At 41.3% G+C, this 15678-nt stretch overlaps 1 protein-coding gene across 1 annotated transcript in view; it reads right to left on the reverse strand.

The window, feature by feature from the left end:
- Positions 1-15678, reverse strand: part of UBE3C (ubiquitin protein ligase E3C) — a 168544-nt gene that overhangs the window by 55720 nt on the left and 97146 nt on the right. Inside the window, exons 16-17 of the mRNA XM_084621594.1 lie at positions 12518-12615; positions 3758-3890 (exon numbers count right to left, since the gene is read on the reverse strand). Coding sequence (XP_084477720.1) covers positions 3758-3890; positions 12518-12615 — 231 coding nt within the window. The remainder of the gene's footprint in view (positions 1-3757; positions 3891-12517; positions 12616-15678) is intronic.

Consider the following 15678-nt stretch of genomic DNA (forward strand, 5'->3'; position numbering starts at 1 on the left):
AAAGCTCCTTGAAGCTTGAATAAACAAGTACTTGCTGAAAGCAAATTTTAAATTGTTTGTAAAAATTCACAATTCATGCTATGTTGATTAGTTACATAAGCTACCTAGTCAGAAATAGCATTGTGACTTATGTAATAATCAACCCAGCGTGAATTGTGAATATTCATAACAGACTGTCTGAACAATTTGCAGACCAAGATTTATTTGCCGAAAAAAATTACAATTTTGAATAATGAAAAAACATTTGAAAATTTCATATTTTGTTTGCTTTCTTTTCCTGTTTGTAAAGTTCAATAATTTTTTAACCAACTACTCTCAGAACTCTAGTATCATCGCCATTTTTGCAAAGGCACACTGAAGTTACGTGACTTGCAGAAGGTCACATGCCTCTTGAGTATATGACAGCCATGGACAGAATTCAGGTCTCAACTACCAGTCCTGTGACTTATCCATTTTTAACCACCACCACACCAAAGGTTAACAAATGCACACAAAAATATACAAGATAATTCGCCTTCTGTTCCTACAGCAAATACAATCAACAATTGGAGCACACATCAGATAATGCAGGAGTGCTTGTCGTATGTTGCCATATTGTATACCTCTTCTTAAAAAGAGAGAGGATACACTACAGACCCAACCTTCAATACCACATTTTCCCTGAAGCAACTATAAATATCTAGTTACAGGAAAGAGTAACATTAGGACTATATTAAGGCAACCAACTGAAAACAGTAATTTAATAAAATACAGTATATTTCCCTTTCCTTTTAAGCATGAAAAAGATCTACCAAACAAGTCAGTGTTTAAGGAGATTAATTTAGTAGCTTTGAAGTTATAAAAGTTTAAATCTAGCAAGGCAGATCCGATTCCCACCCCCCCCCCCCCGCCCCGATTACTTCAAATTTAGTAGAGTTTAAAACATCATGGGGTTGTGAAGCACTTTAGCTTTGCGTCTCTCTCACTTGTAGGTGCCAGAGATCTCAGAGTTCGGGATACGTTGACAGTCAGAGCTAACAGGTCAAAAGGATAGTTTTGTGTCATGGGATAGAATGCTGGGAGATCTAAGTTTTACTAATGGCTCGAACACATACCCTTTCTATCCCAATTTCTCCATCTGTAAAATGATGACACCACCTCACTATTTCACAGGGGGAATCATGTAGCTTAATTCAATACTTGATGTGCTTCCAGACCTTCAGATAGAAGATGACACATCAGAGCCAAGTAAAAAATTTTGTATTATAAAAATGCTTCAGCATTAATAACCTTAATTAATTAATTAATCTTCATAATAAAGATTCTCTAAGTTAAAGAGAAGTCAAAGAAAACAGTTTCACTAGTTTACATTAAGTTAAAAAAATTTGTTTGGTTTTTTAGACCAATGTGCGTAGGTTATAATAGCTAGCATTCAGTATCAGAATCAATGCACTGCATCTCAAACTTGGAAAAGTCAAACTCTGGACTTTTCAACTAGAAACAATCAAACTACTGAAGTGATTTTCCTCAAACTTTGATTGTTTTATATAACGTACAGATACAATTTAAACCACATTTGAAGACTCTATGCAATGCATCTGAACTTCATATACATTTATATAAGAAATTCCAGAACATACTATTATTATTAATACAGTGTCAAACCTCTGGCCCAGGAGGCACTCGTAGCCCTCAAGGGCTACTGAGTTAAGAAGAAAACATGTATTTGATTGTGAATGGAAAATGTGTTCCGTGCAGTGTGCCTTGAACTTGTAAATTTAAATATTTGAATTAATCCCATCACTATGAGAAAGAGATAGAGGGTAACACTCCACAACTGCCTCCCCTGCCTCTTCGGTAACACTCCTCTTGTGAACTGGGAACATTCTGAGCAGTTGTCCCATCCCTGCTGCAATTACTCAGCAATTCCCCTGCTGGCCACCTGCTGCACTACAGGAGAAGGAAGAGAGTAGCTCAGAGTGCTCACTGCCTACTTACCTGCCAGGCTGTAGGAGCCCAAGCAAAAACAGTATAAGATGTTAACTGGCTCTGTCTGAGCATAGAGAAGAGTCTAGCAAAGAACAGCTCCTGTCCCACATAGCCACCAAGGGTAACACAAGAGAGGTGTAAAGCAGAAGCTGAAAACCAACAACCAGTTATGGCTCCCTGACTTTTTATTCTTGGGGACTACTCCAACTTGCACCAGCAGGCAATAGTCCCTTAGGGTCCTTACAGTAGCTGAGGACTGCCAGAGCACATGATATCCCAGCCACGCCCATCTATGCCTCTTACATCAGTGGATGTGGGAAACGAGGTACAGCAGCAAGCTATGCCAGTTCTATACTAATTGAGGATTCCTCCAAGCCAAAGAAAATCCCCAGCAAAGAACTCATAAGGTAGTGGGGTGAAGCTGAAGCTGGTTCTTTTGCAGTGCTTTGGAAAGATATTAATAGAATCATATAAAAGTATGCCTACAAGGGACCTTGAGAAGTGATCTAGTTCAACCCCCCTGCATTGATGCTGGAACAAGTATATCTGGACCATCCCTGACAGATGTTTGTCCAACCTGTTCTTAAAAACATCCAATGACAGATTCCACAACTTCCCTTGGAAGCCTATTCCAGAGCTTAACTATCCTTATAGATAGAAAGTTTTTCCTAATATCTAACTTAAACCTCTTTTGCTGTAGATTAAGCCCATTCCTTCTTCAGTGACATGGAGAACAATTGATCACTGAACCCCCTTTGCTTCCCTTTTTAAAGACAGGTACTATGTTTGCTCTTCTCTAGTTCTCTGGGACCTCATCTATCCTCCAGGTAATTGCTAATGGTTCCAAGATTACTTCAGCTAATTCCTTAAGTACCATGGCACAAATGTCATCAAATCCTGCTGACCTGAGTACATATAACTTATCTAAATATTCTTTCCCTATTCTGAGTTCCTTCCCCCTTTTTGTTAATATTAATTGTTCTTATCATCTTGTCACAATTAACCTTTTTTAAATGAAGAGTGAAGCAAAACATGCATTAACCACCTCAGCTCTCCTTTCCTCGTGAGTAGTGGACCTATACTTTACTTCATTTTTCTCTTGGTCCTAATGTATTTATAGAATCTCTTCTTATTGACTTATGTCCCTTGCTCAGGATTACTCATTTTGTGCCTTAAACTTTCTTCTTATATGCCAAAACTCCATATGTTTGGTGACGGCTTTCCACAAGTTAGGCCTCGTCTACTGTGGATTTTTAGCCACTGTTGCAACTACACAGGTGCACACCCCTATTGTAGACATTATTTACACCAACATAGCAGGAACCAGTTCACCTTAGCCCCACTCCCTTATAAGTCACACTATACCCAAGTAAGCTGTGTCTATGCTAGAGGTTTGAAACGGTTCAGCTAAAACTCATTGCAGACAAACAGCAAGGGTGAAAGCACAAAACAGGTTGTCAGAGAAACAGTCTTGTAAGGATGGAGATGGCACACAATGAATATTTAGTTTGAATGGGCTGAAGGCAAGAGATGTATTTGTCAAGGAGGTCAGAGAGGAGGAGGTAGCAATAATCAAGATGACAAACTTGAATGAGGATTTCATATGTGTGCATGGACAGAGAGAACCTGGATTCTGGGGATGTTTGGTACTTCAGGGATAAGACGCTTCTTTTTTTAAAAAACCCAAACCTTCCAGTCGGGTAAAAGCAAATATATAATTATATGGTAAGATTTATACAACCAATCAATGTTATTTTTAGAATATTCTAGAACTTAAATGCAAACATACCATTTTCAGGGGAAAGTTTGTCATAAGCATCTTCATAAATATAATTTCTTCGGATAGTGACATTAATTCCATCCAGAAATGGACCATCTCCTTGAACTTCCTGTTTATCTGCATAGATTAGTCTTTGAAAGATCTGGTAAAAAGAGTAGAAAAAGAAATCAAATAATCATACTGAAATCTGCATTTTCAGTAAAGAGCGGTTACCACCTTATTAGTAACTATTGTTCTGCAACAGTTGCTTCTGTGCATTTGCAGGTATGAGATTCGGTGCCTCTAGTGGCCATTTATGGAACTGCATAACAAAGCTGTACCCGCTATGGGTGGGGGAAGACCACTCTTAAGACAACATAATGAGTTCCATCTGCCTAATGGAGTGCACCCCGCACTCCCTGACCATCTCAGTTGCTTCTGCCTAGATGTCAAAATTCTGACATACAAAGAACTCCAAGGCAGAAGGGAAAGTGGTGAGTAGTCTGAATGTACAGAGGCAACTCTCAAAAAACAAGAGTTACTAGTAAGTAACCCTTCCTTGTTCAAAGGCCTCCTCACTTATAGGAGATTAGCAAGCAGTGTCCCCAACAGAGAATGGAAGGCAAGGAGTTAGAGGCAAAAATGAACTGTAGCACCACTTTACCAAACCAAGCATCAGAGCACGATGCCAAGTCCAATTAATAACACTTAGTGAAAGTGTGACCAGAACTCAGTGTTGCTGCTTGGCAAATCTCTACAATAGGAACCTGTCTCAAACAAGCTAGAGAGTCCGTCATAGCCCTAATGGAGTGTGTTCTTAAGACAAGTGGTACCGGTTTTCTGGCTTAAGTATAACAATACTCACTACACCTCTTAATCCCGAGGGGAAAATTGTTAACTAAATGGTTCTGCCTTACACCTTTCCCCATGGCAACAATCAATGTTAGATTATTTTAAGGGCTTAGCCCTGTCCAGATAATAGCACAGAGCCCTTTTCATATCAAAGCAATATAAGATGGACTACCCTGGGTAAGCCTGGTTTCTGGAGAAGGAAACAGGGAGAGAGACATACTGCAACAGATGAAAGTCGATGCCACCTTCAGCATAAACCTGAGTTAGATCTCAAAACAACTTTGTCTTTATGTACTACTGTAAATGTTAGAAAGGCCATCAAGCTACTGAGCTTGTTAACCCTCCTAGCAGAGGTAATATCTATTAAAAATGCTGTTTTGATAGACAGGTATCTATGGAAGCTTGAGACGGGGCTCACCGGGTAGAACTACCAACAGTTAAAACCCTGGTCAAATTCTTGGCCAGGAAGGTCCTTTTGTGCTGGGAAAGGCATTTACCATCTCCTAAGAAATCTGGAGACTGTAGGATGAAAGAATAAAGACCTGTCTAACAAAAAAGTAAGAGGCAGAAACAGCAGCTTAATGAACCTTCAGGAAACTATGGCTAAACCTTGTGATTTAAAATACAAGAGATATTCAAACTGCTGGTTTCAGAGTAGTAGCCATGTTAGTCTGTATCCGCAAAAAGAAAAGGAGTACTTGTGGCACTTTAGAGACTAACAAATTTATTTGAGCATAAGCTTTCGTGACCTACAGTTCACTTCATTGGATGCATTCAGTGGAAAATACAGTGGGGAGATTTATATACATAGAGAACATGAAACAATGGGTGTTACCATACACACTGAAACCAGAGTGATCACTTAAGGTGAGCTATTACCAGGAGAGCGGGGGGGGGGGGAGGGAAAACCTTTTGTAGTGATAATCAAGGTGGGCCAATTCCAGCAGTTGACAAGAACGTCTGAGGAACAGTGGGGGGCTGGGAGAGGAATAAACATGGGGAAATCGTTTTACTTTGTGTAATGACACATCCACTCCCAGTCTTTATTCAAGCCTTAGTTAATTGTATCTAGTTTGCAAATTAATTCCAATTCAGCACTCTCTCGTTAGAGTCTGTTTTTGAAGTTTTTTTGTTCTAGAATTGCCACTTTTAGGTCTGTAATCGAGTGACCAAAGAGACTGAAGTGTTCTCCGACTGGTTTTTGAATGTTATAATTCCTGACGTCTGATTTGTGTCCATTTATTCTTTTACATAGAGACTGTCCGGTTTGGCCAATGTACATGACAGAGGGGCATTGCTGGCATATGATGGCACATATTACATTGGTAGATGTGCAGGTGAACGAGCCTCTGATAGTGTGGCTGATGTGATTAGGTGTCCCCTGAATAGATATGTGAACACAGTTGGCAACGGGCTTTGTTGCAAGGATAGGTTCCTGGGTTAGTGTTTTTGTTGTGTGGTGTGTGGTTGCTGGTGAGCATTTGCTTCAGGTTGGGGGGCTGTCTGTAGGCAAGGACTGGCCTGTCTCCCAAGATCTGTGAGAGTGATGGGTCGTCCTTTAGGATAGGTTGTAGATCCTTGATGATGCGTTGGAGAAGTTTTAGTTGGGGGCTGAAGGTGATGGCTAGTTGCGTTCTGTTATTTTCTTTGTTGGGCCTGTCCTGTAGTAGGTAACTTCTGGGTACTCTTCTGGCTCTGTCAATCTCTTTCTTCACTTCAGCAGGTGGGTATTGTAGTTGTAAGAACGCTTGACAGAGATCTTGTAGGTGTTTGTCTCTGTCTGAGGGGTTGGAGCAAATGCGGTTGTATCGTAGAGCTTGGCTGTAGACAATGGATCGTGTGCTCTGGATGAAAGCTGGAGGCATGTAGGTAGGCACAGCGGTCAGTAGGTTTCCGGTATAGGGTGATGTTTATGTGACCATCACTTATTAGCACCGTAGTGTCCAGGAAGTGGATCTCTTGGGTGGACTGGTCCAGGCTGAGGTTGATGGTGGGATGGAAATTGTTGAAATCATGATGGAATTCCTCAAGGGCTTCTTTTCCATGGGTCCAGATGATGAAGGTATCATCAATGTAGCGCATGTTGAGTAGGAAGTGGATGTGTCATTACACAAAGTAAAACTATTTCCCCACGTTTACTCCCCCACCCCCACCTACTGTTTCTCACATGTTCTTGTCAACTGCTGGAAATGGCCCACCTTCATTATCACTACAAAAGGTTTTCCCCCACCCCCGCTCTCCTGCTGGTAATAGCTCACCTTACCTTATCACTCTCGTTACAGTGTGTATGGTAACACCACTGTTTCATATTCTCTGTGTATGTAAATCTCCCCACTGTATTTTCCACTGAATGCATCCAATGAAATGAGTTGTAGCTCATGAAAGCTTATGCTCAAATAAATTTGTTAGTCTCCAAGGTGCCACAAGTACTCCTTTTCAAACTGCTGGGTCTCCTTCGCATGATGGGGTTAACCCATTACTTTTCATCCAACACAAACCATTTAGTTCTTTCATGACTAACAGTACTGCTTGAACACTCCTACCTTTCATGGATCGTATGTGTTTGCTGACTATCCTTCACACAGATAGATGAAGCGTATTTGGCTCTTCTGGTGAAGAATCTTCCTTTATTGTTTAGAGAGGAGGTGTGGGCGCAGAGAGGAAGATGAATGGATGATTCTCTGATTAGTTGGAGAAGATCTGTATATCAATGTTGCCTAAGCCACATTAGTGCTATCAGTAGGACACTGGTTCTGTCCTCTCTGATCTTCCTTATGATTCTGGGTATCAAGGGAATGGGACAGAAAACGGAGAGATGATTGCTTCAATACAGAAGGAATGAATCCAATAAAGATTTCTTGCCACTTTAAGTCCTGGTGCAGGACAGATACTTGGCATTCTGACTAGACATGAATACTTTGATTAGAGGTTGACCCCACTTGAGTAAGAATGAAGACACTCCTGACCAGTTTAGGGACCATTTGTGTTTGTTGTAAGAGTTCATGCTGAGTGCGTCTGCATGTACATACTCCTTTTCTCCTGCTAGTGGGTGAATGTGCTGGTGTGCTGCTAATGGGTGAATGTGATGATGAATACATCAGAGGCACAGCTTCCTTGCCTCCATAGATGAAGTTAAGAATGTGCTCCCCATTTGTTGATGCACTACATGGCCGTGGTATTGTCTGTGAGCACTTGTACTACGCAATGTATGGACAGACACAACGCCTTTAGAACCCATCTTACAGACCTGCTCTTCAACACACTGATGTAGAATCTGGATTCCCAGGTGTTCAAGTGGCCATGTGCACCATAAACCAGAGTGCAGGCATCTGTGGTGACTGTAACAGTAGGGGATGGAGGAGTGAATTTTCTCTGATCTACCATCAATGAAGTTGTTGAAGCACCTGCAGGGACAAGATCAGCTTCCTTTTCAGACTGTGTACATTGGATCATCCAAGTTTAGTATTAATACTGGTACGAAGCAAGGCTGTCTCTTAGCCTTTGGCTTTGGCATTTTCTTCTCTATTCTTCTTAAGTACCCCTTTGGAAACGATCCATCTGGCGTACTTGTTGAATCAAGCATGGAAGGCAGCTTGTTTAACATCAGACAATTCCAGAGCAGAAGGCATGTCATCCAGCTTACTATTCAGGATCTGCTTTTCACAGGTGACACTGCATTCATCTCTAATTCACCTGATGAACTGCTGGTCATGGTGAACAAGTTTTCTGATGCATGCTCCCAATTTGGCACAATAATCAGTATTAAAAAAAACACTTGTCATGTCACAAGGTACCAACATTCCACCTAAAATCTTTGTCAATAATGAAGCTCTGGACAATGTGGATCACTTCTGCCATTTTGGCTCAATTCTTCCCAGCTCACTGAACCTTGATAGGGAATTTGATATGAGAATCGGCAAAGCTTCTGTTACCTTTGGAAAATTTAACCTCATGTGTTTGGAACAACAAGTTGCTAACCCTGAATACAAATGTGTGTCTGTTTGTTTATCAGGCTTGTGTCCTTAGTACCCTTTTTTATGTCTGTGAAAGTTCGGTTACCTACTCTAAGCAGGAGCGGAGACTGAACAGTTTCTGCTTCCGCTGTCTCAGAAAAATCCTTAGAGTTTCTTGGGACCAATGGATCACTGATAACAAGACCCTTGAGAGAACTGAACTACAGTCTATGCTGGACATTGACTGGCTTTGCTGGTTAGGACACGTGGAGTGCATGCCTCAATATCGTCTGCCAAAAGCTGTGCTTTATGGCCAACCTAAGAACTGTCTACAACGCAGAGGAAGGAGAAACCTCTGATACAGCGACAAGGTCAAGCAAGGTCTCTAGAAATTCAGCATTCCCACTGACAATTGGGAAAATCCTGCCAATAATTTTTCAGTTTGGAGAAGCCGTGTTAAGACTGGTGCAGTCACTTCAAAGAACCATCAGAGCATCCAGGCTGAGGCCCTCAGGTGAGGAAGGAAGCAGAGTACTTCAACTTCCATCTAATGAGTGGACCTGTAGCCAGATGGGAAGCTTTCCCACTTGCGCATTGGGCTCTTTTCCCATACCACTACTAAGCACCACTGACAGACTTTGTCGCTTCTTCTTTCAACTGTCAAGATGTTGGATGGCCATGTATTAGATGTGTGATAAGACACTATCTAGTGTTGATGGTGAAGACAGAGAAAGCAAAATGTCCTTTGCTGGACTGAGTAAACCCAGGAGACTAGGAAAAGCAAATGTCTTTTTTCTGTGCTTCCATGATACTGAAAAGGGGCTTAGACTGTCTGAAATTCCAGTCTGTAACTGAAGGGTATTAGCCATTCTCCCCATCAACTCCTGAAATAATTTCTTGTCATCAGGAGGAGAGATGGACGAAGCCCCCATTTCATCTTCAAGTAATGTATGTTTCCTTTACTTCAAATAAAGTAATCTTTCCTTTATGGGAAATTGCTCCATTTCCTCTGGGCGTCTCCTCCCCGTTGTCAATCTTCTTGAGGAGGCAATAGTGCCAGTCGTATCTGTGCCAAATGAAACATGGGTGTCCTTGAAGGTAGCGGTGCCTGAGGTGAGTCAGCGGTCAGGAAAACTCTCAAGCCTTGACTGAGCTGCTTCAGTGCCGGGAGCGGCATTGGTGTCTACATTCTCATTAGTGTTGAAGTTAGGGCCATGCTAGTTTTGGCAGCATTGAGCAAAACTTTCACTGGCTCCTGAATGTGGGGCCACATTAATAATTGAAGAGGTCCCTTCATAAGACCTTTTCATGCATATGGAGTTTTTGGAGAGGGAAGGCAGCTGGGTTTTCTGGAGCAAATTGGAGGAGTAGCATATTCAATTCCAAGGAAATCCCATGCTCCTGAAGGATGTTTTGGATCAATACTGGCATTGAATATTGAAGTGCAGAGTCAAAACGCAGAGGTGTAGCCAAAAGCTTTGATAAACAAACCTCAGCCATGAGAGAGGAAAGTCAATGGTGTTAGAGGCATGCATGCCAGTGAGGTGTCCAAGTCACTCAGCACTGAAGCATCAAGCTGAGGAGGAATATATATTCAAGACAGGGTCGAGACTGGTAAAGTGTCTCCAAACACTGTATGAATCACAGAGGAGAATGAAAACAATGCCTCCCCCTTTGTTCTTCTCCTTGGACCCCTTCTGCAGATCAGACTACTTCTTCTTTTCCTTTCTCTTCCCCAAAACAGGGGCATTAAGGTATCTGTAAGCATGACTCTCTCTCTCTCGTGATGTCAAACTTTGCCAACTCTAAGGGCACTGAGGGAGTCTTTAGTGTCATCGCAGACTGAGGTGATGGAGCAGTCTGTTTTGACAAGAGCCTGCAGTCCTGGATAGTGCTGGGCCAGAGGGTCAGTTCCAGTAAGTGTTTACCTCAGGAAAGTCAACGTCAGCCTCAACAAAGAGGGCTGCACAGAGGTCTCTTTACAGTAGGTCTCAGCAAACAGGCGCACCTTGAAACTCCTGAAGGAGCACTAGGATGGTCTGGCTAATGGCTCAAAGAAACCTAGTGAGCCTGCAGTCTTAGTTGTCTGTCCTTCCTCAACCAAGGAGTAAAGGCATGGCAAATTGGGTACTGGCAGACTCGGTGAGCCTTTCCCAGGAACACTAGGCACCAAACATGTGCATCTGTCTCTGGAAAGATTGCCAAGCAGGATGCACAACTTTTGAATCGGTCTGGACCCAACATAACCTCGGGATAAACCAAGGCAAGTAGCCTCCACTACCCTAACTATACCATGCATAACTCTAACTAATTAATTATAGAAGAGAGATTAGGCTAATTAGCTCACAGACACAAGAAGTAGTTCCATTTCGCTTTCAGCAGCGTTAGAGAAGAAACTGGTAGTATTAGATAGGAGTAATACTCCCTTATATGGACAGAGCTGATCATCTAAATGAGAGAGCATTCTGGCACCCTTAGGAGACGTGGCTTTGTTACACAGTCACACAGCACAACACTAAAGGAGCTAATCCCATAAGTGGAAATGCACAGAGGCCCCTGAAGAACATCAAACAAACTGGGACTGAATTACTAAAGTCCTAGCTGTACAGATTGTATTATGTTATGATGAAATACTGAAAGCCACTGAACAATAATCTCCAGGTATATAATCAGACTAGGATGTTGAATGGTTTGGAAAAAATAGCTATCACATCACCATGCTATATGAATATGTTTTAAATAAATTTTTATTCTTTACTGTTTCCAATATCTGATACAAGCCTAAAAATACACATTATTTTTCTACCAAATTTGTCACTGTCCTTTCAGTAAACATTGATTTATTTCCCCCATGAAACTATTTTTCATTTTCTTGATGGTGCTGGTGCACGATGATTCCAACACAATTCTGGGAATAGTCGGTTAATTAACTTATGCTGTAGAGCCAACAGAAGCAGCTCAGAAATTGTTTCTAGGGGTAACATCACAATAGTAGCATTAAAACAAAATCTTGTGGGATTTGAAAAAACTTGGCCCTCAAAATTACATACTTAAGATCCAGAATGCATTCAAAACCAAATTATAAACAATATATGGAATTGAAAGTCACATTTTTCCTATACAGTAATTAAGTGTTCCTTTAAGTTCAACGATCATTGAATGCAGAAACTTAACTTCTGGGCATTATTTCCACAAAATGACTCTCACTTATATTGTACTGGCTTAATGAATACACTGTATCTGAGAATCTAGGATCTTGCAATAAGATCCAGGTAGATGTACTGTGCATCTACTTGGAGCTCCACTAACTGCAATGGGGTTTCATAGATATTAAGGGCAGAAGGGACCATTATGATCATCTAGTCTGACCTCCTGCACAATGCAGGCCACAGAATCTTACCCATCCACTCCTGCGAAAAACCTCTTACCTGTGTCTGAGCTACTGAAGTCCTCAAATCGTGGTTTTAAGACTTCAAGGAGCAGAGAATCCTCCAGCAAGTGACCCATGCTCCATACTACAGAGGAAGGCGAAAAACCTCCAGGGCCTCTTCCAATCTGCCCTGGAGGAAAATTTCTTCCTGACCCCAAATATGGCGATCAGCTACACCCTGAGCATAGGGTTCAGTGTTGGTGTAGAGGTCCACCCACGTAGATCCAATTGCAGAATCTAGGCCTATGCTTGCTTATTATACAGCGTTACCATTTCTCAAGTGATGTTAACATAGTCTACCCTTCTAAGTAAGGAAAAACTATTCTAAAACATTGTAAAAAGGGAAAATAAATTGCAAGAAGACATAACAGTAAATCTTGCCCAGCATCTTCTGCATTGTAGTGGCCATGCAAATACTAGGGACAAACAGGAACATCATGGCCTGATTCTCCACTGGATAGGATGATCTGAGGCCTGATACCCCACATAGTTGAACCCACTGTATTACGTTTACTGTAAAATCCTCAAAATACACAAATTAAAAAAATTAAATACCTTTACTCTTTCCTCAAAAGGAACTACAAAAGGTAGCTCCGTCAGAATTGCAAGTTGTCGTTCTTCAGACACAGAAAGAGGTGCTGGCTCCAAACCCACTTAAAAATATGAACAAAGAGTTTATCAATTTTGGTAAAAAACTGCTTTTCTAATAGTGTTTATCTTGTAAAAATCAATTCATAAGTTGCATTCAATCAAAAAACTACACACATGAAGACAACTGGTTTAGTGCAAGCGAAGTAGCCAGCTTCTTATGAGCTGAGCCTTACCTTCCTAAAATATTACAGTTTCTACCGGTAAAGTGAAAATTGAGCAATTAAAACTTACTGCAGAGAAGATATATATAGAAATGATATGCTATTGTGTTTTTTAATCTCCTTTAGAAAAATCATGTTATTTTCTGCTTTCTTAAATGTTGTTTAATACAATAGAAAAATACAATTTTAAATATTAGAAACTTATCAGCTAATTAAGGGAAGGTTGTAATTATTATTTGCATTAAGGCAGCGCCCAAAGGCCCTATCACACTGATCACAGGGCTCTATTTCCCACAATAATTTGGTATACTTAGCTTTCAACCATGGACTCTGTTTTTGTCCAGCACACCAATTTTGGCGTGACATTCTAGTGCCTCAGCCAAAACCCAACTAAGTCAACTAATTTATTTCAATAAACTTGGAAAGTGCAAAAAAAGACATTTGTCCTGTGATCAAATTAAATTTTAGTCCCTATGGAAAGTTGAAGGGAACAGCAGAAAGCTACATTAGCTGCTTGAGTGAGCAGCAAGGAGAAAATAGCCAAAGAGCATAAGGAGTTAAAGGAAAAGGCTCCCACTCCAAGATAGTCTCAAACCATGGTGCAACTCTTTTGGAACATTCTAGATGTATCCAATAAGGAGGTATTTAAGAAATAGTTCCTATTTGGGTTTTGGATACTTAAAGTATATCATCTTAATCTAATTTAATAGCAAGAAAATTAAGTTAGCTGGGCACATGCCTCATATTACAGCAAACAAATTCAAGTGCCGCATGAGACAGGAAGCCAGCACAAGATGCTACGGGCTTTATTTACCTCCTTGATGGTGTAGAGGGAGGTTCATCAAGCTACAGACTGAATACCAGATAATAAAGCCCCAGAGATTTTCACTTTCTTGCTTATCATCAGAACCAGAAAAAAACTGCTTCACAGGCAAGGCCAGGCTGTCTGCAGACAAGGTAGGGGCGGGGGGAAAGCTGAAGTAAATAGTACATGTAACTAATGGGGCCAAGGAGATTACACTGGCAGTTGCAATCCTTCCTTTGGCATCTGCTTATGGGGTGGTGATGCTTGGCTGCCCTTCTGCAGCTGGGCACCACATCAATGATCATTATCAAAGGGTGCTGTACTTTAAATTCCCCAAATCATTTCTAAGCAGAGTTATTTTAGGTACTGATTTAGTGTGACATGACCCCACATATTCATATACTTGATGAATATTCGCTTTTGGCAAGTCTCAGCATTGCAAGCCCTTGGAATTTTTGATAAAATGCTTCCTTGAGGTTACTTAGTTTCTTAGTAAACATTTTTAATTAAAGTCATTGTATGCTGCCTCTTAAGCTAAGGGTTAAAAGCATTTTAAACAGAAAGTGCATGTACAGCAAAGGTAAACCACTACCCAACTTCGACAGTTCAATTATTCTGGTCAATTAGTCAATTTTATCTGCATTTCTCCATCAAGGTTTCCATCTTTAAAAAGAAATATTGGATGGAGTCATCAATACACAGTGCATTTATAACCCAAGAGTCTGCCATTTAAGTAAATGAAAAAGCACAAATAAACACTACCATACGTGATTCAGCAGTACTTTCACACTAATTGACTTAATCCCATATGGAGTCAAGTGGGATTAAACAGATCATACATATATTGTTCTATGCTTGTTTTCACACAGTCACGCTGACCCTACCTTTCTTCTTGTCAGTGAATTTTGTGGTCATGAAGGGTGCCAGACTGACAACCCGGGAGGCTGCAGCACTTTATTTAGCTAAAAACGGACGACAGCACAGGCAACTGCAGCATGGGTTTCCTCACACAAATGTGCTTTATCCTGGACCTGGACAGGTCACTTGCAAAGGGGAGGGGGTAGTCCACATCATCCTGATATTCAGTCTGTCTCAAACAGGCAGCTATAAATTCTCTCGGCAATGTGGACGAATGTGGTGGTGGTGGATGGAGGGTCACAAACAAAGTTACCAATGGCATCGTAAACACTGTATAAAACTAGCAACAACGACTCATAGTACAATATTGTCTTGGTCATTTCTATCAGAGCTTAGCCTAAGTTTTGCATTTTGTATTTTCTGATAGTTATTTAGTGGAGTTAAGATGCGAAAGCATATTAATTGTGTCTTGAAACTCTGTTTTGCTGAAAGCAATATTGACGCTTCTGGTCACAAGTGCTTTGGAAAAAAACTGACTCAGACCAAGCTGGAGCTTCTGGAACAGGATGTGCCAGTTTACAGACCTGAACTTCCTGTACTGAGAGTTGACTCCCAGGAGACAGTGCTTGCTTTGGCACAAAAAGCGCTCTAACTGTGCTGAAAGAACCACTACCTTCTGGCGGAGAATGAGAGCAATGCTTCTAACGCAATACTGTCGGCTTTAATGTCAGACTTACTCCTTCCGTCTACACACACATTACACTGACCCAGGGTCCCAAGACGCTCTAGGGCTGCAGGGCCTGAGCTCGGGTCAAACCTTGACCCAGGGTTTCAGCATTATTGCTTTGCAGCGTAGACTGAGCCCCTCACGACTTGGATCCTGGGAGTCCTCCAAAAAGCATCCTATAATCCCATGGGCCAACTTCTTTTTTCCTCTCTATCCCAAGCATCTTGAATCTACTCTGCTGAAAACAGAACCACCCTCCTTGGTGTACTGCTGCAGCTCAGTGAGTCAGCACTTAACACTTCCATTTTCTTCTGATAACCAAACATACCATCAGAGAGTCCTCTGTGTTTGTAATGGAGACTGACCATAAGAAGCCTTTTGGAAAGTGGGCATGGGAACACAGCCTGATTTTGGTAAATCTGTGGTGCAAAGCCAGCAAAGCTGTGGAGTTTAGAAAGACTACCAGGAATGACCACACATACTAGCACATAACAAAAAAACTGGCAGCTGCCTA

This window comes from Lepidochelys olivacea (genome assembly GCF_965140295.1).
Source record: "Lepidochelys olivacea isolate rLepOli2 genome assembly, chromosome: 2".
NCBI lineage: Eukaryota > Metazoa > Chordata > Testudines > Cheloniidae > Lepidochelys > Lepidochelys olivacea.